The following is a 21,702-nucleotide window of genomic DNA, read 5'->3' on the forward strand; positions in this document are numbered from 1 at the left end:
AGTCACCTTGTAGAGAGTTCAGTGACAAAGAAACAATCCTGTAGACAGTTCAGCTACAAACCAATCACCCTGTAGAGAGTTCAGCTACAAATAAATCAACCTGTAGAGAGATCAGCTAGAAACTAGACACAATATAGGGAATTCGGTTACAAGCAAATCACCCTGTAAAGAGATCAGCTACAAACAAATCACCTTGCAGTGAGTTCAGCTACAAACAAATTACCCTGTAGAGAGATCAGCTACAAACAAAACACCGTGTAGAGACTTCAGCTACAAACAAATCAACCTGTAGAGATTTCAGTTACAAACAAATCACCGACTGTAGAGAGATCAGCTACAACCTAAATCACCCTGTAGAGAGATCAGCTACAAACAAATCACCCTGTAGAGGGTTCAGCTACAAACAAATCACCCACTGTAGAGAGATCAGCTACAACCAAATCACCCCGTAGAGAGATCAGCTACAACCAAATCACCCTGTAGAGAGATCAGCTACAAACAAATCACCCTCTAGAGAGATCAGCTACAAACAAATCACCCTGTAGAGAGTTCAGCTACAAACAATTCAGCCTCTGGAGAGTTCAGCTACAACCAAATCACCCTGTAGAGAGTTCAGCTACAAACAAATCACCTTGTAGAGAGTTAAGCTACAAACACATCACCCTGTAGAGAGATCAGCTACAAACAAGACACCGTGTAGAGACTTCAGTTACAAACAAATCAACCTGTAGAGATTTCAGTTACAAACAAACCACCCACTGTAGAGAGATCAGCTACAACCAAATTACCCTGTAGAGAGTTCAGCTACAAACAATCACCCTGTAGAGAGATCAGCTACAAACAAATCACCCTGTAGAGAGTTCAGTTACAAACACATCACCCTGTAGAGAGATCAGCTACAAACAAATCACCTTGCAGTGAGTTCAGCTACAAACAAATTACCCTGTAGAGAGATCAGCTACAAACAAAAAACACCGTGTAGAGACCTCAGTTACAAACAAATCAACCTGTAGAGATTTCAGTTACAAACAAATCACCCACTGTAGAGAGATCAGCTACAACCAAATCACCCTGTAGAGAGTTCAGTTACAAACAAATCACCTTGCAGTGAGTTCAGCTACAAACAAATTACCCTGTAGAGAGATCAGCTACAACCAAATCACCCTGTAGAGTGATCAGCTACAAACAATCACCCTGTAGAGAGATCAGTTACAAACAAATCACCCACTGTAGAGAGATCAGCTACAACCAAATCACCCTGTAGAGAGATCAGCTACAAACAATCATCCTGTAGAGAGATCAGCTAGAAACACATCACCCTGTAGAGAGTTCAGCTACAAACAAATCACCTTGTAGAGAGTTAAGCTACAAACAAATTACCCTGTAGAGAAATCAGCTACAAACAAATCACCTTGTAGACAGTTCACTTACAAACAAATCTACCCGTAGAGATATCAGATCACCCTGTAGAGAGTTCAGCTACAAACAAATCACCCTGTAGAAAGTTCAGGTATAAAAAAATCACCCTATAGATAGTTTTGATACAAACAAATCACCCTGTAGAGTGTTCAGCAAGATAACAGTCAGCCTGCAGAGACATCAGGTTACCCTATAGAGAGGTCAGCCAGAAGAAGTCACCTTGTAGAGAGTTCAGCAACAAAGAACCCACTCTGTATAGAGTTCAACTAGAAACTAGTTACCCTATACAGAGATCAGCTATATGTAGAAACAAGTCATCCTGTAGAGAATTCAGCTACAAACACATCACCCTGTAGAGATTTCAGCTACAAACAGATCATCATCCTGTAGATAGTTCAACTATAGATACAAGTCACCCTGTAGTAGAAGTCACCTTGTAGAGAGATCAGCTAGAAACAAGTCACCTTGTAGAGACCAGCTACAAAGAAACCATCCTGTAGAGAGTTCAGCTACAAACAAATCACCCAGAGAATTCAGCTATGAACAGATCACCCTGTAGAGAGTTCAGCTATACAAATCACCCTGTAGAGAGATCAGCTAGAAGCAAGTCACCTTGTAGAGAGTTCAGCTACAAAGAAACCATCCTGTAGAGAGTTCAGCTACAAACAAATCATCTTGCATAGAGTTCAGCTGCAAATAAATTACCCTGTAGAGAGTTCAGCTACAAACAAATCACCCTGTAGAGTGTTCAGCTAGATAAAAGTCACCCTACAGAGAGATCAGGTCACCCTATAGAGAGATCAGCTAGAAGAAGTGATCTTGTAGAGAGTTCAGCTACAAAGAACCCACTTTGTAGAGAGTTCAGCTAGAAATAAGTTACCCTATAGAGAGATCAGCTAGAAACAAGTCACCCTGTAGAGATTTCAGTTACAAACAGATCATCCTGTAGATAGTTCAGCTAGATACAAGTCACCTTGTAGAGAAATCAGGTAGAGGAAGTCATCTTGTAGAGAGCCAGCTAGAAACAAGTCACCTTGTAGAGAGTTCAGTGATAAAGAAACTATCCTGTAGAGTTCTTCTACAAACAAATCACCTTGTAGAGAGTGCAGCTACAAACAAATCAACCTGTAGAGAGTTTAGCTACATTTCAAGTCCCTTAGTAGAAAGATCAGCTGCGAACAAGTTATCCAGTAGGGAATAATAGACATGTAATAAATATATTTATATAATTACTGATAAAATCAAAAACAGTTGAAGTATTAAAAATCTGCTCTGTCTTTTTATTCTGCCTGTGGTAAAGAAATAGGATAGGTTAAAAAAGCCCCAAAGCCAGCCTATGGCCAGCTTTGGGGTATACAAATACAAAAAGAAGTGATATCTAATCAAAAACAGCCAAGCTGTAAAAAAAGGTGCGGCCCCTAAAAAGGCCAAGGTGAAAAAAGATGTGAAATCCAAGGTGGCGGCCAAGAAATGGCTGTGATGGTAGGTTAATGGTAAAATTTTAATAACAACAATTCAGGTGAATTTGGTGCCACTTGGTCTTGGCACAAAATTCACCTGAATTGTCGTTATTTAAATTTTTACCATTAACCTACCATCACAGCCATTTCTTGGCCGCCACCTTGGATTTCACATCTTTTTTCACCTTGGCCTTTTTAGGGGCCACACCTTTTTTCACAGCTTGGCTGTTTTTGATTAGATTACATGCAACTGAACTATTTAGTTACAGTTACACATTACCCATAAAATAAAGTAACTATAATAATATTACATATTATATTATTTTGTATTCACAGCCTTAAGCTGTCACGTGCGAAACTACCACCTTATCATGTGACATGATTGCATTGTTGGACAATGTGCAAATCTTGGTTATAAGTAAGAAGCTGGTGAATAAGCTTCATTCAGTAGGCTTCACTACTCTGTTGTGGCTAGGCGTTACTCAGTGGATTACTAATAAGATAGTAACTTTGTTACTATTACATAATATTAGATCCTTTACAGTAACTATATTACTTAGGTAACCCGTTACATTTGTAAATATAATAACTTGTGGAGTATAGTGGCGTAAATGTGCGAGATCAGAACGAAGCTACTACACGTGTTCACACTGAATACCAACTGAACTTATGTGTTAGAATCACACATGCGCATAACAATTACAACGGCTAATAATAGTAACAGTCTACAATGTTAATTGTGTTAATCACTGTCCGTGACATCCTCCAGGGGGCCACGTAATAGTGCAGTCTATTGTTTCATCTGCTCTTGTCCCTTCTTTGCTGCTGTGCGAACAGGTCTGGTGGAAGATGTAGGCATATCACCATCTGTGATGTGGTTGTGGTCGTCTTCTCTGCTGTCACTTCTAATGGATAAAGTTTCGCTATTGGGCGATTGGTCTTTCTGGTAGACGTCCTCAATTGCACACTATGAATTAGTCCATCCGCACCCTTGTTCAGTTGCTCCACGACTCCCAGTCTCCACTGAATCCTTGGGCAGTCATCATGAATTTGGACTACATCTCCCTCCTTCACAGTCTGCACATTATTGCCCGACGCACGGTGAAATTCACGCAAGGCAGTGAGATACTCCCTACTCCACCGCCTCCAGAAATGACTAATTATTACTGCCTGAACCTTGGCTCTTCTTCGTACATCAGAATCATCACCGTAAGTTGGATCGTCAATTTCATCCGTTGTTACATCATAGTGGGGTAAGGTGATAATTGGTCTCCCATACAATAAGTGGGCAGGTGTGATTGGACAAGGATCATCCACATCTGGTGAGCTATAGGTCAGGGGGCGATTGTTCAGTACTGTCTCCACTTCTGTTATCAAGGTTCGAAGACTCTCAAAGAGTGGCATGGGTTCGGCCTAGGACTCTCTTCAGTGCTGACTTCGTCAAACCTATTAACCTTTCCCAAAAACCACCAAACCAGGGTGCACGCTTGGGAATGAAGCGCCATTCAACACCCCTCCTGGCAAGGTTATCTGCTAATGCTGCAGATGACAGTACACTCTGCTGTTCCTCCCCGGCGGCTAAAAAGGTGGTAGCATTGTCTGATATCATCACTTTCGGAAGAGATCTCCTGCTGGTAAATCGTCGAAATGCCTGCAAAAAACACTCATGGGTTAGATCAATAACAATTTCTAGATGCACAGCTCTGGATACAGCGCATGTGAACAGACAGACATACAAGTTACTGAGAAGATCCTTGGCTACTGGTGAAACATACTTAGTCAGGTGGAACGTAAGTGCAGCGTTTAACATGAAAGGGGAGCTAGTGGCACCGAACAAAACTACTCTAAACCGGTAAGTGATGAATGGGCTATGCTCATCCGTAGGGTCTGATAGCCATAGGAAGCGTGTGCTATCTCTGTCAGTTTCAGCAAGGTAGACATGAAGAAAAGCCTTTTTGATGTCAGCCGAAAAGGCAAAACTATGTTGGCGGAAACGGAGAAGGATTGCACAGAGGTCATTGAGAAATGGTGGGCCTGGGTGTAGACAGTCATTCAGACTTGGTGTAGCGGGGGACTGCTTACAGCTGCAGTCATACACTATTCTAATTGGTGTTGTGGCTGATTCCTTCCTCACAGGATGGTGAGGGATATAGTGTACGTTGGCCTGACTGCTAGTGGTATTCACCTTCTCAATAAAACCTCGTTTCTCCTGCTCCTTGATGATTTCTCCATACATCTTCAATAGCTCTGGTGTCTTAGCTAGCCGGAGTGCCAGCGACCTTGTACGCCTGGAGCATACGGAGTAGTTAGATGGCAGTAGTGGGTGACTGTCTTTCCATGGGAAACGTAGGCTGTATGTTCCATCAGGCTGCTCAGTGATGTGTGTGTGCATGTATCGTCGAAGAAAGACGTCATCCGGGGTTTCTCCTGTTGGCACAGTACCTACAGATTCTGACTCCCAAAACACATCCATACTTTCAGTCACACTGGTACACGATAGGATGGCAATATGAAGGTTTGTAGTCTCCACAGGGTGGGGCAAAGGGAGTGGGCCAGACAGTAGGTAGCCAAGGTGTGATTGCACAGTGGTAGGTCCTTCACCCCGAACTATGCAGTCTTGGACGAAATGCCAGTAGAAGTCTGCTCCTATGAGGACAGAAATCTCAAAGTTCTCATCTGAGGTCACTGGATGGGCAAGTGGGAGGTCCTTGAGGTACGGTATGTCTTTCAGGCAGGCACGCACTGAGTTCCTAATTGGAGCTGCAAGCTTGGGCACAATAAGGACTGAGATAGGAATACGGCTGCCTCTCAGGGTGTATATAAACAATGTTGCTACATCAAGACTGTTAGGAGAAGTGACTTGTGCCCTAAAGGACGAAACTGATACTGTTTCGTGGTGGGTTGGCTGAAGCTGTAAGTGATTAGCCAACTGTTGTGTAACAAATGATCCTTCGTAGAATAAAATGTTCCCTTCGGCCCTAACTGTGTCTGATGAAACAACAGCATTTGCAGTCTTCAGCAAACAAACACTAGTATAATGTGCTGACAATGGTGCCATTGTAGTCAGTGAGGCTTCAGTTGAAGCCTGTTGGGTGTTTGCTGGTGCTGTATTAGTGGGTTGTGTGGCAGTGTTAACAGGTTGTGTGGAGGTGCTGGCAGGTGGTGATGGTACATCTGCAACAAGAAAGGCTTGGCAAAGACTGGTATGGTGTCATTTCCTACACTCTTTACAGGTGAACTTAGAGTGACACCGTGTTGCCTTGTGTTTTGCTAAACAGTTAAAACACAAATTCTCTCTTCGTACAATTGCCAGCCTTTCCTTGGGATCAACAACCTTGGTACACCTAATGGGTTTGTGATTACCCTTACAATACACAAAAACTGGTTCCCGTTTCTGACGTTCATCATGGGAGTGGTGACTGCGTGTTGTTCGCTCTGTGTTTGCATGAAAGGTGTCAGTGGTAGGCATGGTGTTGTCAAAGCTCACGGATTTCCCCACACACTGACTCATCTCAAGGATTTGTATCTCCTTGAGCATGCTAGCCATAACATCATTGATGGTCCATTCTAAATTGCAGTGCTCACGTGCCATGTGTTTCTTAGTCTCAATGGGCAACTTAGCTAAAATTGATGAAGTCAACAGGGAGCCATATGAATCAGAGGACAATCAGAGGACTTGCCTAGGGATGACAAGGCCCTCATGTGCTTCTCTACTGAATCATAAAAGGCTTGTAAACCACATAAACTGTTGGATGTCTTTCCTAAATTAAGAAGTGCTTCCATGTGAGCATTGACAAGTTTGTAAGACTGGCCAAACCTGTCCTTCAGCAAGGTGATAGTGTTCATAATTGTGGTCAGTGAGGGGGAAACCGGCAATGACACGAGAAGCATCACCATGCAATTGTGCACGTAAATAGTTAAATTTTTGCTCACCACTAAGGCTTGGATTCAAATGAACTGCTGCATTGAATGAATCCCAAAACGTTTGCCATTGTAGGGAATCTCCGCTGAAAGTAGGGAGAGATAACTTAGGGAGCCGGCTGACGTTTTGGAATGCATGTGATGTAGCTAATGTGTCATGTGTATGCATACTGCTAGGACTCACGTGTACTGGCTCTGTGTGAGTTGTACTACTTGAGGTGTCAGCTGCTGAGGTGGGTGGCAACACTGGAAGTGAGGATACTACAGGTGGTGGAGGTAGACCCGCCTTGCGGATGAACTCGGCAAGAAAGGCAATCCTTTCTTCTAGAGTGAGCTGGTAAGTGTCAGCACTAATCGTTTCCTCCTCAAACGCCTCTTCTGCTTCTATCTTCGCCGCGATGGCGGAATCCAGTTCTATGATCTGGTCGCGCTTCGTCCGGAGTTGGGCAAGGGTGGTGACGACCATCAGCTTCCTTGATTCTGTGACGGATTCGGAACTAATTCCCTCGAGGTCCGCGGAGATCATATCTCATAATACTGCGGTTTTCCAAGTTCTTGCAATGCAAAGCGTCATGCGCTATACAAGCATGTACGTGCGCAGTTGTTCAACAGTGGATTTTCAGTGACAACTACTGACTCACAAGACTTCAAGTATGCCTACGCATACAACTCGACAGCCACAGATTATTACAGGTGTATTTAAAGAACTGCGCATGCTGACACATTATTAGCGCATGACGCTTTGCATTACAAGAACTTGGAAAACCGCAGTACAGGAAATTGCATTGTCTTTGCAACTACCGGCCATGCACGGTTTGAGCAAATGCATACAATACAGGGTTGTGGTATTTGCTAACTAGTGATGATCCTACCATTCCTGGTATACTTGCCGTAAAGGTGTGCATAATTCCGGTTATGCAATGATTTAACTGACGCGGAATTGAACGGCTTCGATACCTGCGTACTGTTATACCCGGTACAGCGGTTTTCCAAGTTCTTGCAATGCAGAGCGTCATGCGCTATACAAGCATGTGGTGCGCAGTTGTTCAACAGCGGATTTTCAGTGACGACTACTGACTCACAGGACTTTAGGCATGCTTACGCATACAACTCGACAGCCACAGAACATTACAGGTGTATTCAAAGAACTGCGCATACTGACACAATATTAGCGCATGACGCTTTGCATTGCAAGGACATGGAAAACCGCAGTATTGCGCGCGTTTTATTATTCAAAACACGCGCATGCTCAAACCGCGCATGGCTGGTTGTTGCAAAGACAATGCAATTTTCTGTAGCGTAGATAATAGAGTATGGATTGTGGGAATGTATTGTTGGTCACGTAATCGAGCACGTAATGATAACCATACTTTTGATTTTGTATCCTACAGCACTCAGAAGGAAGTGATTTGTCACCCTTGCCATCCTATGAGTTAAGAAACATTGGTTTAAGGTGAGAACTAGTGCTATAACATATTCACAAGCGGTTCGCCACATTTTCAAATATGGACACGCCAACTTTTCGAGCAGCACGAGATTAACACTCTACAGCAAAGCTTACCCCTATAGATGTTTAGTAAATGCTGTTAACGGTCTGTAAAATGATGCAGTAGCTTTAAAATACTTGTAAAACCGCTTATTTGAACTTTTCCATGATACTGTTAGGACTTGCCCATTCATGTTAACAAATGTAGTCACAATGTCAGTTGCTGCGGTCCCATAATCAAATTTCACAAGTTGGTCTACATAATGAATCCAGTAGTTGGTTTGGGTGATTAATCGCCCGCAGGCTCTTAGCCTGCATTGGCATGGTAATTAAATGTATCTTGTAATTGACCAATTATTTTGTGGTTAATTAAATATGCTGCTATGCATTGCTAAGAAAGAGCAACTTGAATAAATACTTTAAACCACAAATTATGCACAAATGTGTCTTCTCAACTATTTTATAGTTTAAGGGGCCAGCGGCAAAAGAGGACAAATGTCATTTGAAAATTTAGGTGACCACATGGTGGGAATTAATATTTGCTAAAATTGATTTGAGGCTGCCATTAACTTTTAAATTCTGTTGTTTACAAAGTAACAACATTATTCAAATAGTGAAAGCAAGCCTTTCTAATTTAAAAAAAAATCTAAAATGGCGCATGTTTCCTTTTTTCACTTACCCCTTCAGATAGTCTGGATACCACACAGACAGTATGACACCCAGACAGTTTCTTATGAAAGTTCTCTAGCTGTCCATGATTGTATAAATAGGGCTGCTTACAAGACTGCTATGTTGTTTTTGGTTGTTAAATGTCTGTTACAGCACGTAGGCAAGCCTCATTAAGCAGTGTCAGGCCACACCCCCTTAAGGTATATATGACAAAAATGGTTTATAAGAAAGCTGAACAGCCTTCATCTATAGATTGTACTCTTGAAGCTTGTTTGTTCACATGGGAGTGTGGACAGACATGCACACATGCAGAAACATGCTTTTAAAACCAGGCGTGCCTGGTTTACTGAAATTGTTTTCATAAAAACGTGTTCGTGTACCTATCTAACTATCTGTCTGTCTATCTATCTGTCTGTCTGTCTATCTATCTGTGCTATCTACCTATCTGTTTGTCTGTACGCACCCACGTGAGCAAATCCTTTTAGTGATAAAAAGCAGCCAACCTACGAAATTCAACACTACATGAAGCTTGTATTAAACTTGAGCATAGGCAAAGTTTGCACTGAAGTGGTTTCTTTTTACTAGTTTGAAAACCGGGTGTAGCGACTCTATAAACTTCACTGAACTACCTTCCCATTGGGTCCTTCATGTATTGAAAACACTGTAGCAGGTCTCTGAAGCAACTAGAAAATGTGTATCTCTTCGACTCGGAAAAGGGGTGTGTCCCTATGTATGTGAATGAAAACGAAGGGTAGCCTTGAGGCTTTATAGAGAATTTATGGGAAAAAACACTATAGGCAAGCTATAAAACACTTGACAAAATATTTCTGTGCGTAATAAGTTTTTTAAAACAGTTTGTTCGAAATGCGCTTCCTTAGCAATGCACAGCAATGTAATTAGAGAATTACAAAATAATTCACCAATTTAAAAAATCCAAAATTATAATAACTATGCATATTTGCATTATTACAAAACAGAAGTTAAAATATATTTCCAGCTGTACAACTAGCGCCTGGTTTTTAGAAGCAGCACAACATCAACTTATTCCCAAACCAATTTCAGGAAACCAGGTGCATGCCCACAGTCAGCCCTTTGTTGGCACGCATCTGCTTAAAATGCATATGTTTTGGTGTGTGATCAGGGAATAAACACTATAAACAGTACTGCTCAAAACACTCCATGGAAGCTCGTACGTAGTTTGGCAAATAGTCTGCTTCTGTAAAAGAGTGCAAGGTCTGTTGTGAAAAGCCAAAATACTGACAGGAAAAGAGTTGTGTTGGTGCATACATACCTTAAAATTAAAATTAGGGAAGTCTGGTGAATTCAAAAGTTTTTTTGCTAATTGCTATTCCGGTTAGTTAACATGAACTCTAACAAATTGATGGACACACAGGCAGATCAAGAGACATGTTATTGCCTAATAAAACTGTATGACAGAAAAGGGAAAAGGAACAACCACAATTACACAATACTCATGTAACTGCACACACCTACATATACACTTTAAGTGAATTTAGTCACTCAACATCTACGTAAAAATGATGAAGGATGCATATACTACCATGCGATAGTCTGTATCAGTTTTAACACTGAATGTACAGCACTGCTAACTTGTCTACTAAAATAAATTTGATAAATAATTTTACATTGAAACAGGAATTGTGGTTAACCAAAATATTTATCATCCTACTGTGTTGGTTTATTGGTGTAAACAAGAAAGGGAGGGGCATTTTAACATAAAAATAGTAATGTACAAGGTACCCATAATTTACCATATATGTGTATGACTATATATACAAACCACCCTAAACTAGCTTTATTAGGCAGTAGAACAAAAACCAAACACTAAATTATATTGACGGCATTAATTTGATCTTTTACAAGCAGAGTGTCTGTATTGTTTCTAAGATGACTACCATTATTATAACAGTACTAGTGCTAGTTAGTGCAGCAACAATTGATGGATCTGTGATAGATAACTGTTGTCGTGTTTCAGCTAAAGGTAATGGCAACTACTTTCATACAGGCAGGCCGTCATCTGGACTACACATCTTCATGGATCCCTGCTCTTATATATATGGGAGTACAGTGAAAGGATACTGCGACACACAGACTGATGGTGGAGGATGGATAGTAATCCAAAGGAGAAAACAAGGTGTTAATGAAGACTTTCATCGATTCTGGTTAGAATATGAACTAGGATTTGGCAGTTTATACAGTGAATTTTGGTACGGACTGCGCTCCCTACACTGTTTAACCAGTAAAGGGCAATGGGAACTATGGATAGATCTTACATATTCCAACGGAACAAAGACTCATCTCCACTACAATCACTTCAGTGTAGGATCACCAAGTACAAACTATAAACTAAGTATATCAGGATTTACTGGGATTACTCCAACTGATCCATTTAGTTTACATGTACTAAACGGACGACCATTTACCACACGGGATAGAGATAATGACGCAAATGGGGGAAACTGTGCAATTGATGGACATGGCAGTACTGCTCCGGGTGGATGGTGGTATAAAAATTGCTTTTACATCAACCTCAACTACAACTATGGAGGACGGCAGGGTTTTATTTCATATGACAGAAGAATCTGGCACACTCCATGGTTTATAGAAATGAAAATACGTCCTGTTGGTTGTGCTGCCTACCAGAACTAATATTTACCATTAATCTTGCTAGTAGTTTACTATGTACTTTGGTAAAAGTTTGTTTTTTCCTATAGTACATTACCTTTTGTAATTGTATGCAATGGTTTTTTTAAATTGAAAATACACTACTATATCACAGAAAGATATATATATATATATTAAAAATAAGCGGTTCAGTGGGAAAAAAGGACATGCGTAGAGGCATTCTCATGATTTAGGTTTCAATCTCATGCACTCATGCCCACCATTTGCAATCTTATGATCACAATTTTCCTCCCTCCCAGGATTATCTTTCACTGAATGTGCCAGGCTTGCTCAACACAAATACATCGAGGTTCACATAGGGCAAACAATATTTCAAGGGGCCTCTGCTTGTCAACTTTGGCAATACAACATCCATTGAAGTGAAAAAGATTAAACTCAGCCAGTGGGTCTTCCCAAATAAGCCTTATAAGCAATCATGTGATCTTGTATGGAGCTCTGTTGGTTTATTTAGACAATGATTGAGAAAACGCGAATATGGAGTGTTTGAAGTGGTTCTGAAATTATGAAAAGACACTCAAACTCCAAACAGAACATAAATTGTATAGTGCGCATGGTAATCCATGATTCTGCTGCTGAGAAATACAATCTGTGTGGCCATGATTCCAACCAAATAACTGGCTAGACATTTCACAGATACAAGATAATAGTGCAGTGCAGTTTGAAATGCAATACTGCAGCAGATAATAGTGCAGTACTGATGTATTTAATATACAGTGCAGTTTGAAATGCAATACTGCAGCAGATAATAGTGCAGTACTGATGTATTTAATATACAGTGCAGTTTGAAATGCTTTTTATAAACCAGATGCACGCACACAGCTGGCCAAAGGACAGCTATGGGTGCACACCTGGTTTACTGAAATTGTTTCATAAAAACATCTATCTATCTATCTATCTATCTATCTATCTATCTATCTATCTATCTATCTACCAATGTTTGTCTGTACGCACCCATGCGAGCAAATTCTTTCAGTGATAAAAGCAGAGAATCAAACACTAATGAAGCCCGTATAAAACTTCAGCATAGGTAGGCTTTGTACTGAGGTTATTTGTTTTCGCCAGTTTGAAATACAGGTGGTATAGTGACTTTACAGACTTTGTGATACTGTTGCACCGATAGTCGGATTGGTTACTAAGTTAAGCCAACTAACTTCACTATTGGACAGTAAATAAGTTATTATATTAAATAAAGTACTCAGGACTGTAAGTTACTAACCTATTTCAATGTAGCAGTAGCTGTTCTATGGTCTGTTCAAAGGCTGATATGCGGTGGGTAGAAATACGCATTCACAATCGCCCAAACAATTATTTTGTGCCTTCATTATGTCCTTTAGTAACAACCAACTAGTCTATCTTAGCAAATATGTATACTCAGCACAAGGCCTATACACCTGTAAAACGAGAGTGGAGGGGCTACAACCTCTTAGTTACATTTCTGATTGTTTATGTATACAGCTAATGTATTTCACCATGTCATTCTAGTACCTCCTTCTATTTATTTTTATTATTATTATTAACACTTTACAGTGACCAGCACTGAAGGTCTACAGCAACATGTGCTGCAGCCTTAGGATTACTTAACCTAATTTCAAGGACTTAGACTTAATGACTTACAGCTAGAAAGGTGTAACAGAAAGGGGCCAAAGTAGGGAAAAAATCCCTCCAACCCCAGGATTCGAACTGCAGGTCACCCAATGTCTAGTCGGGGCCACACTCAGTCTTCCTCCAGGGGGGATGGATTTTCTTCCTTAAACCTAAAGTATTTATTATTAACACTCTATCACAGAACAGCGCTTTCATGTGATCTATATAATCAAATAATTTAAATTTAATGTGGTTACCTAAAATTGATGAGGACGTGACGGAAACAGATAACAAAATAATGATGGCCATACTAAAACAATCACATAGAATTCTTCAGTGACTAAACCAGAAAATAACTCTTTATACAAGGCAACTGAACACGGTAAAGTGTGAACTTATAAGTACTGGATTACCTTCTTTAGTCCATACTCCCAGAGGCTGGCACGGATCAGCAACAATGAAGATGTCATGTCTTCAAATGTTACCTGGCTAACTTGGCTTAAAATGGCTGACACTGTCTCCATGCATGTCATGTATGCCCATGCCTCAAACGTGCCCTTAGGATAATTAAACTATATAGAAAGATATTAATGTATCAGTTGAAGGAATAGTCTTTGTACTTTTAGTGCTCTGGTTTCCCTGGCAGTGGAGTGGAATACTTGTAGAGCACGTTCAGCAAGTAACCAGCCACGACCCAACACATTCATCAAGCTTGCCACTCTCATGAAGAGAAACGTTCAAATGGTGATCAGAGGGGCTGAGCAGGAGTGGATCAACACCAGATACTATAAGAGACAACAAGACAACACACAACTAACATACATAACAACATACATTGGTACTACTGGGGCATATATAGCAGCGTGAAAACTAATTCAACAACATTATAATCTTGCAACGTTTGCTTTACTGATAAGACCTTTACTCATTATGAAACATTCAGTGCTTGATTATAGATTGTTGTTGTGCTTGTAAAGGTACAGACGAAAGGTTCCATGGACACCCACCACTCTTGCTATTGTTTTCTGAAGTGTTTAAGCAGTTGGCCATGATCAACTAATGAAAACAATTCCCTTTCATGATTCATTGCCAGGGTAGTTGCAGTTCCTAAGAAAAGAAGCCTTGTAAAATTCTTACATGAACAGTGTTTCCTTTTCTTGTAAATTTTGCCAAAATTCTTAATTCTTGCATGCGATTCTTCCCACGTGCATCTCAGAGTGGCACACCCCCCCCCCCCCCCCTTAAATATCCAGGTCTGGAGAATGTGGTGGATACTAACCATTTTGCTAAACTACTAGTATTTTGCATTTAGAGAAAGTAAACAGTATACAACTAAAAATCTGCCTCAGTGTGTCCACTTGTGAGTCCTTACATTGTAAACTAATAGGAACACAATGACTGCTCACTATAACCAAAAACCCACGATAATTAAAAAAAGTGGCCATCCATGAATCACATACTATTTACTGTACACAAATCTTTATTATTCAAATTTCACAAGGATAAACTAAACAAGATTTATGAACAAAGTGAATGCTACTTGATACCCACAACAAATACTCAAACTAGCCATCACAAAGTTTTAACACACTAATAAAGAAATCACTCGCTGACCTTCCAAGCCTTTTCTGTATGCATTAAATCAGGACAGTCCCAATTCTGATACCAGCTAGACAACATTTTCTTCAGCCAGTGTGGATGCTGGGAACAAGTCTCTGAGGCATGTTTCATGATCGTCTGCTCCAACAACAAGTGTAGTTCATCATACAGCACAAGCGCTATGTCATATTGTGAACACATCTCATAGCCAATGGCAATGTCAAGCTGGAGGGTAAATAGAATATAAATATTTATACAAATAAATGAACTGCATTTTCACAGATAAATAATTGTTGCAGTTATAGTGTGTATCTGCTGAAAGAGTTACATTATTAACTCTAGGTGCTAGTGTATTTGAAATTAAGGACTAGATCAATCTGCTAAAAATAGTGAAACAAAAAGACATACATATAAAGGGAAAACCTGTACTACTTTGGCTGGAATTCGTAGAGATTTTCTCACACAAAGCTATGGTATATGTATGCATGTATGTAGTACATAGAAGCCAGACTAGCCCCCCTCCCCCTCACACATGCATACTTCTGATACATGTGAGATATCTCACACTATGCAGTATTATAGTGGTATACATTATTTTTGTAAGGAAGAACTGGTAGGTTTCATTACTGCTACAATTTCCATCCATTTTGGTCACCTCATCAATGTGGGGCTGCATGTTCCTCTGGAAGGTGGCAAATGACAAATTGCTGATCTTTACTACCAACGTGTGCCATGACTCCTGTACACGTGACGGTTCAGATGAAAACAGTTTCAACATACTGTACCTGAAGACAGAAAGATAAGTATAGGATGTGTACTGTATAGAGTGAAACATGAAGTGAAACTTTTCTAACATTGGGGAACTAATAGAAAATGCTTCCTTAATCCAGGGATTAATTCATGTTGTCCACACTTAGGGGTGTTGTCCAAAAAGAGACATTCTGCTGAAGCCACATGCTTAGACAGTTCTATTTTCAATACCTTGAATTATTAACCTATTAAAGAGTCTGGAGAATGGAATAGCACCTCTCAAAAGTAAGATGTTCAAGTAGATTATTTCATTAACAGTGTACCTACTGTTTAAGCTCACTAAATTATGGTGGAAGAAACTTCCATGGAGGAGGTTTGGATTGCAAAAAGTTTGAGGCCAGCATAAATAGCTCAGTTATGTTAGACAAAATAGGTTAGCTTATGTAATCAAACACAGTATTCCACATCCCAAGATACAGTATCTTATATTTCGTGCTCATAACAGAAACTAGGCATATCTTAAGATAAAACAGTAACCTTCAGGAAACTACAGTGTCACAGTATTGTATATCAATCTTACTGTTCAGGCTTAGTGCAAAAATCATTTTTGATCTTCTCCCCAAGTTGTTTCAAGTCTTCTTGCTCCTCGTCTCCTTGGTAATATAGTAGACTATCAACCAGCTGACAGAGCTGTACACCTTCTCAACTGACTTTATCCAAGAGGTGATGTCTGGCTTCACTCGTGTCCTGTACTCTTCTTGATCCTGGAGTAATTGTAACAATACACTCTTACATTAGAATTGTTAGCTTTCATAATTCCATGTAGTTCATATATACTTAGTTTGTTCAGTTCAGTACAGACAAAAACATAGTAACACATACTCGCTTTCTTGTGTTTTAAAAAAAGTTCAATGTGTACATTATGTAGCAAAGAAAGCACACTCAAACTACTCCTTTAAGGTTAGCATAAAAACATCAGCTGACCAGAAGCCGTGTAATGTTGCATTTCATAACATATGTGCCAAGAGTATTATATGTTGGTATCACCAACAGTACTATAATGGTATATACAATATGTGACTGCATGTCTCTGGGAAAACCGGTCTTATCGCCCATTTAAAAATATCAAGAAATGCTGGTTTTAAATCTTCAGAGTTTTGTAGCTTGTCAATGGTGGTAGCTACGCATACCAAAATTTCACACATTTTACAACAATTTATTACCTTCCATATCATCCACTAAAGAGGTAGTCAACAGCTAAGTTTCCCACCATTTTAGATAGTTTTTTTAACCAAGTATCAGGAGAGCTCCAAAAGGGATGGGAGGTGGGGGACCTGGAAGGCAGGCAAGATGCTGCTTAAAAATTGAAGAGGAACGTTTTGGGATGAATTAGGCCAAGTTATGGGCCATTCAGGGTTCAAAGCTGGCTAAAATGAAAGGGAATTTACAGCACAGATCATATACCACAGAGCTGTATACCCACACACAGCCACCTCCTGGTTGGCCAGGGTTCCATCAAGACCCCAGACCACTTGTACAGCTCGCCACTGTGTTTGAAAAAAGCAAATAGCAAAAGCAGACCACTTTACTCTGGTCAACTGACTGTGACAGTGAAATTTGATAGTGCATTCATAAAGCTTTGTGTTTGTATGAAAAAATCAAACTTCCTGTCTTGGGTGATAAGACCAGTTTTCGTAGATCCAGTCACATATTGTGTCATGTTCACTGGTATGTCTACCACATGCAGTATCCCATGCAGCAACTCACACAACAGTCAGTCCAGTAAAGATGTAGACATGGATTGTCATCCATTCCTGCTCCTCTTCTGGGATACTGTCATGAGAGATGAAGTCGAACCCTCGACATATCGGACTGAACAAGGTAGTGGCAACACCATCACCTGATCTGTAATCAAAACAGTACAAGCAATATACCACAGAAATACACATGTACTTGCGGTATGTCAATGCCACACTGATTAACAGTGTAACTTTTTACAATAGACACTGTTGGGACAAAAGGTTTAGCCGCAATAAAATTTGCTGTTTCACAAAGGCCTCCTTTTATACAAAGAACCTGCTGGGAGAATTTCCACGTGTGTATATTAAGAATTTACAATACATAAATAAATATTTCAGTATTAACTTGGTAGCAGTAGCAGTGGATTCCTTGTGTAGTCCAACAAGTCTTTCCTGTTACTCCTGTTTGATCACCACATCAAACAACTTCTTGTTACCATTACCTATTGACAGTGATGATCAGCTAGAAACAAACCATCCTGTAGAAATTTGTGCTGGAAACAAATCACCATCTAGAGAGATCAGTTAGGAACAAGTCACCCAGTAGAGAGTTCAGCTAGAAACAAGTCACCGTGTAGAGAGATCAGCTACAAAAAAAATCGCCATGTAGAGAGATCAGCTAGAAACAAGTCACCCTGTAGAAATATCAGCTAGATACAAGTTACCCTATAGATCAGCTACAAACAAATCACCCAGTAGAAATATGTGCTGGAAATAAATCACCATGTAGAGAGATCAGTTAGGAACAAGTCACCCAGAAGATAGTTCAGCTAGAAACAAGTTACCCTATAGAGAATCAGCTACAAACAAACCACCCTGTAGGAATATATGCTGGAAACAAATCACTATGTGGAGAGTGCAGCTAGAAACAAGTTACCCTGAAAAGAGTTCAGCTACAAACAATGAGAGTTTCAGCTACAGTTCAGTTATGTAAGAAGTCACCTTATTAACTACAGTACGTGATAATCGTTCAGTGTTAAATATACAAATGTTTAATCAGACCAAAAGCTATACACACAACTGCCACTTCTTTTGTTCCACAATTCCTGCAGTAAAGAAACAAAACAAGTTTAAAGGAAGTACCAAAGCCAGTTTATGGCTGGCTTTGTGGCTTGCAATACAAAAAGAAGTGATATCCAAACCAAAACAGCCAAGCAACAAAAAGAGTGCAGCCCCCAAAAAAGGATTCAGCACCAAATTTACTTGTATTGTCATACTTAAAAATTTTGTCATTAACCTACCATCACAGCCATTTCTTGGCCGCCACCTTGGATGTCACATCTTTTTTCACCCTGGCCTTTTTGGGGGCCGCACTCTTTTTACAGCTTGGCTGTTTTGGTTTAGATATACACTAGCAAGACTACAAACACTACTCAAAATCCCACCATGACATGCACTTGACATCCCATGTTATTATCTCCCTCAGAAATATTGAGCAACTGCAACTTATCACTACTCTTATAAAACAGGCAATGCAAAAACCTAATGTATAATCATGTTCATGTATACCTAACTTGGAAGGAATTGACTTTGTTGTAAAACACTATTGCAAATAACAACTTTATATAACCATGAACTGACAAGCAAGCACGAAATTATATCAGCATAGATTGGTTTTTGGTATCAGATCAGTAGGTATTTTTCTGTATTGGTAGAGCATTATAGTTAGTCTTATATCATCTTCATTGCATCTGTAGATAAGAACAATGATTTTTGTAAAACAAACCTCAAAGCCAGGTTATAGGTATATTATAATATATAAAATACAAAAAGTGAAATTTGCCAAGCTGTATAAGATCAAAGGATCAAAGGTGGCTGCCATGAAATGACTGCAATGATGTTAATGATATAATATTCCACAAATCCATTATTATCATCAACATGATTGCAGCAATTTTATTGCCACCACTTTGATTTCACAACTTTTTTCACCCAGACTTTTGAATGCTGCACCCTTTTATACAGATTGGCTCCTCAACATAAAATGTATGCTAGATAGTATTACTCTTTACATTTTTCATTAAACCATGCTTGTCTATTTCCATTCAAGAACGACAAATGTGTAAAATGCTAATTGAAATTGATGATTTTGACTTGTAATTTACAAACAAACCTATCCCATTAATTAACAATAAAATAGCTGTATTTCTTTTTTCCTGGGCATATTAGCTGAGCTTCCTGCCCAGAATAAAATAAATAAATAAATAAATAAGTAAATGACACAACCTAATCCTCTTAGACTTAAGAGGTAGACTATTTTTAAGAGCTAGATAAGTCACCTTATTCTTCACCAGCTTCTCTAAGCTGCCAACCCTTGATCCACTAACAAATAAGAGAGACCTGTAAAATTAATATCTCAGTAGTATGATATGTGTAATAAATGATAACTTTAGTCTGTGTGACATTAGAACATTTCTTTGGTATTGATGTAATTGTAGTTGATGTAATCTTTGGTTAATATAAATAGGCTAGTTTTTGTATTGATATTTCAGTCTGCCATAAGAAAAGCTGATAATAAGTGATAAACTCTGCTATTGGTGTAACTAGTTAACACTAAGACTGTACGCTTGCTATAAAGTTGCTACATTTGGGGGCTTGTCTGGGGAGAGAGAGCAACAGGAAGAGAAACAGCGGAACAGACTGAGTATTGGTACTACTGAGTATGGAGACTTTGCGAACAAAGCTGGATGGTTTGCAGTGGGAGGTAAACAGGCTACAGGCAGAGAATCTCAAGCTGAAAGAAGCTAATCCAGAAAGTGCAAAATGGATTGATGGTGAGGCAGAACTAAAAGAGTTACACCAGACTTTAGAGACTACCAAGGCAACTTATAGTGAAGCATTGGAGACAGTACACTCATTACATGAGGAGAAAGAACAGCTTGAATCAAAGTTAGTTGAGCTCCAAGCAGAGTTGGCAGACCAACAGATACAGACTGAATTGTTGATGCAACAGCTTCAGGAAAGTCAAATGAAACTGAAGTATGCTGAGACTGAGGCTAAATTGCAGTGCTATGAAGCAGTGGACATTGAGCGGAAAAAGTGGGAACTACGGGAAGAGAGACTATTGGATGAGGTAGCTACCCTGAAAAAGAGAAAGGAGCCAGTAAACCTGGGTATCACTCAAAAACGGCAGTTACCAAAGCTGCCAGAACAATCAAGTTTTATGGAGGACGGTGTCAGAGAACAGAGGTCTGAAGGAGCCAGAACCCCTTCCACATCTTTGGAGACTAGACTATCTGTGACTTCTGGGGTTTCTTCTGGGAACAGCTGGGGTGATAAGACTGTAGGAAGCCATTTGGTGAGTAGTCCAGGGACAACTTTATCAAGGAGTGGTACACACATGTCTAGAGAATTTCAATTACCTGTTGTTTTGCCAGAATCTACCTTGACCTCTTCCACTTCTAAGAGTTTCTTTACTTCTAGTAGGGCTAGCACAGATGTTGTTTTGTCATCCCCATGGTCTGGGAATGTCACTACCCTTAAAAGTAGTAGTAGTAGTAGTAGTAGTAGTAGTACACAAGGCTTAATGGTTTCCATGGCAACTCCACTATGGGATCCTACACTAGTGTGGACAACCTCCATGTTAGGACAGCAAGATAGTTCTGTATCAAGTGGATATGCCACTACCTGGAGTACGGGTGACACAACCATCACACCGCTACTACTACAACGGCCCCAAGTAGCTACTGGTTTACCACATGGACCAACAACTAATACTGGAATGTCATCCCCTCCATGGGGACCAGTATTTACCGGCCAACAGTCATTTTCGTTGTCTACTACCAGTGACAGGGGACTCTACCAACAATGAACAGTGTTATGAGTGCTAGATCTAGTGCAGGATGTAGCCAGAGTAATCAGAGTTGTCCAGTGGGAACTATGAATACAAATGGGATGATGGCCCAAAGTGTAAGTACACAAGGCGTAGTAAGTAGCACTGATAGTGTTTATGTAACTTGTTCTACTACAAGTACCAGTACAGGGGAGCCAGTAGGAACAGGAGCCACCATTCAAGCATCAGAAGGCTATGCACTGGCTACACAGCAACTACCACCACTGACAAAGTTTGCTGGTGATAGTAAAGAAGATGATGGTGAGACGTTTGTGGACTGGCTGGAACAGTTTGAGATGGTAGCCACTCTAGCTAGGTGGAATGCACAGGCTAAACTAGTCAACCTAACTACTCGGCTGAGGGGACCTGCTTTAGCATTTTATAGATCTTGTTCTACAGAACAACGAACAAATTATGGTCTGCTGGTGGAAGAGCTATCCAAGAGATTTATGCCGGTTCAGATTGAGGCAATTCAGA

At 40.0% G+C, this 21,702-nt stretch overlaps 1 protein-coding gene across 1 annotated transcript in view; it reads right to left on the minus strand.

Annotated features, from left to right (window-relative positions):
* LOC136267422 (trafficking protein particle complex subunit 10-like) overlaps positions 1-19,775 on the minus strand; it is a 28,769-nt gene extending 8,994 nt beyond the window's left edge. Inside the window, exons 1-8 of the mRNA XM_066062573.1 lie at positions 19,673-19,775; positions 17,362-17,499; positions 16,306-16,358; positions 16,175-16,247; positions 15,435-15,629; positions 14,837-15,069; positions 13,866-14,030; positions 13,659-13,817 (exon numbers count right to left, since the gene is read on the minus strand). Coding sequence (XP_065918645.1) covers positions 13,659-13,817; positions 13,866-13,970 — 264 coding nt within the window. The 5' untranslated portion in view covers positions 13,971-14,030; positions 14,837-15,069; positions 15,435-15,629; ... (2 more) ...; positions 17,362-17,499; positions 19,673-19,775. The remainder of the gene's footprint in view (positions 1-13,658; positions 13,818-13,865; positions 14,031-14,836; positions 15,070-15,434; positions 15,630-16,174; positions 16,248-16,305; positions 16,359-17,361; positions 17,500-19,672) is intronic.
* Between the last annotated feature and the right edge of the window lie 1,927 nt (positions 19,776-21,702).

Source organism: Dysidea avara, chromosome 9, assembly GCF_963678975.1.
Source record: "Dysidea avara chromosome 9, odDysAvar1.4, whole genome shotgun sequence".
NCBI classification, from domain to species: Eukaryota; Metazoa; Porifera; class Demospongiae; order Dictyoceratida; family Dysideidae; genus Dysidea; species Dysidea avara.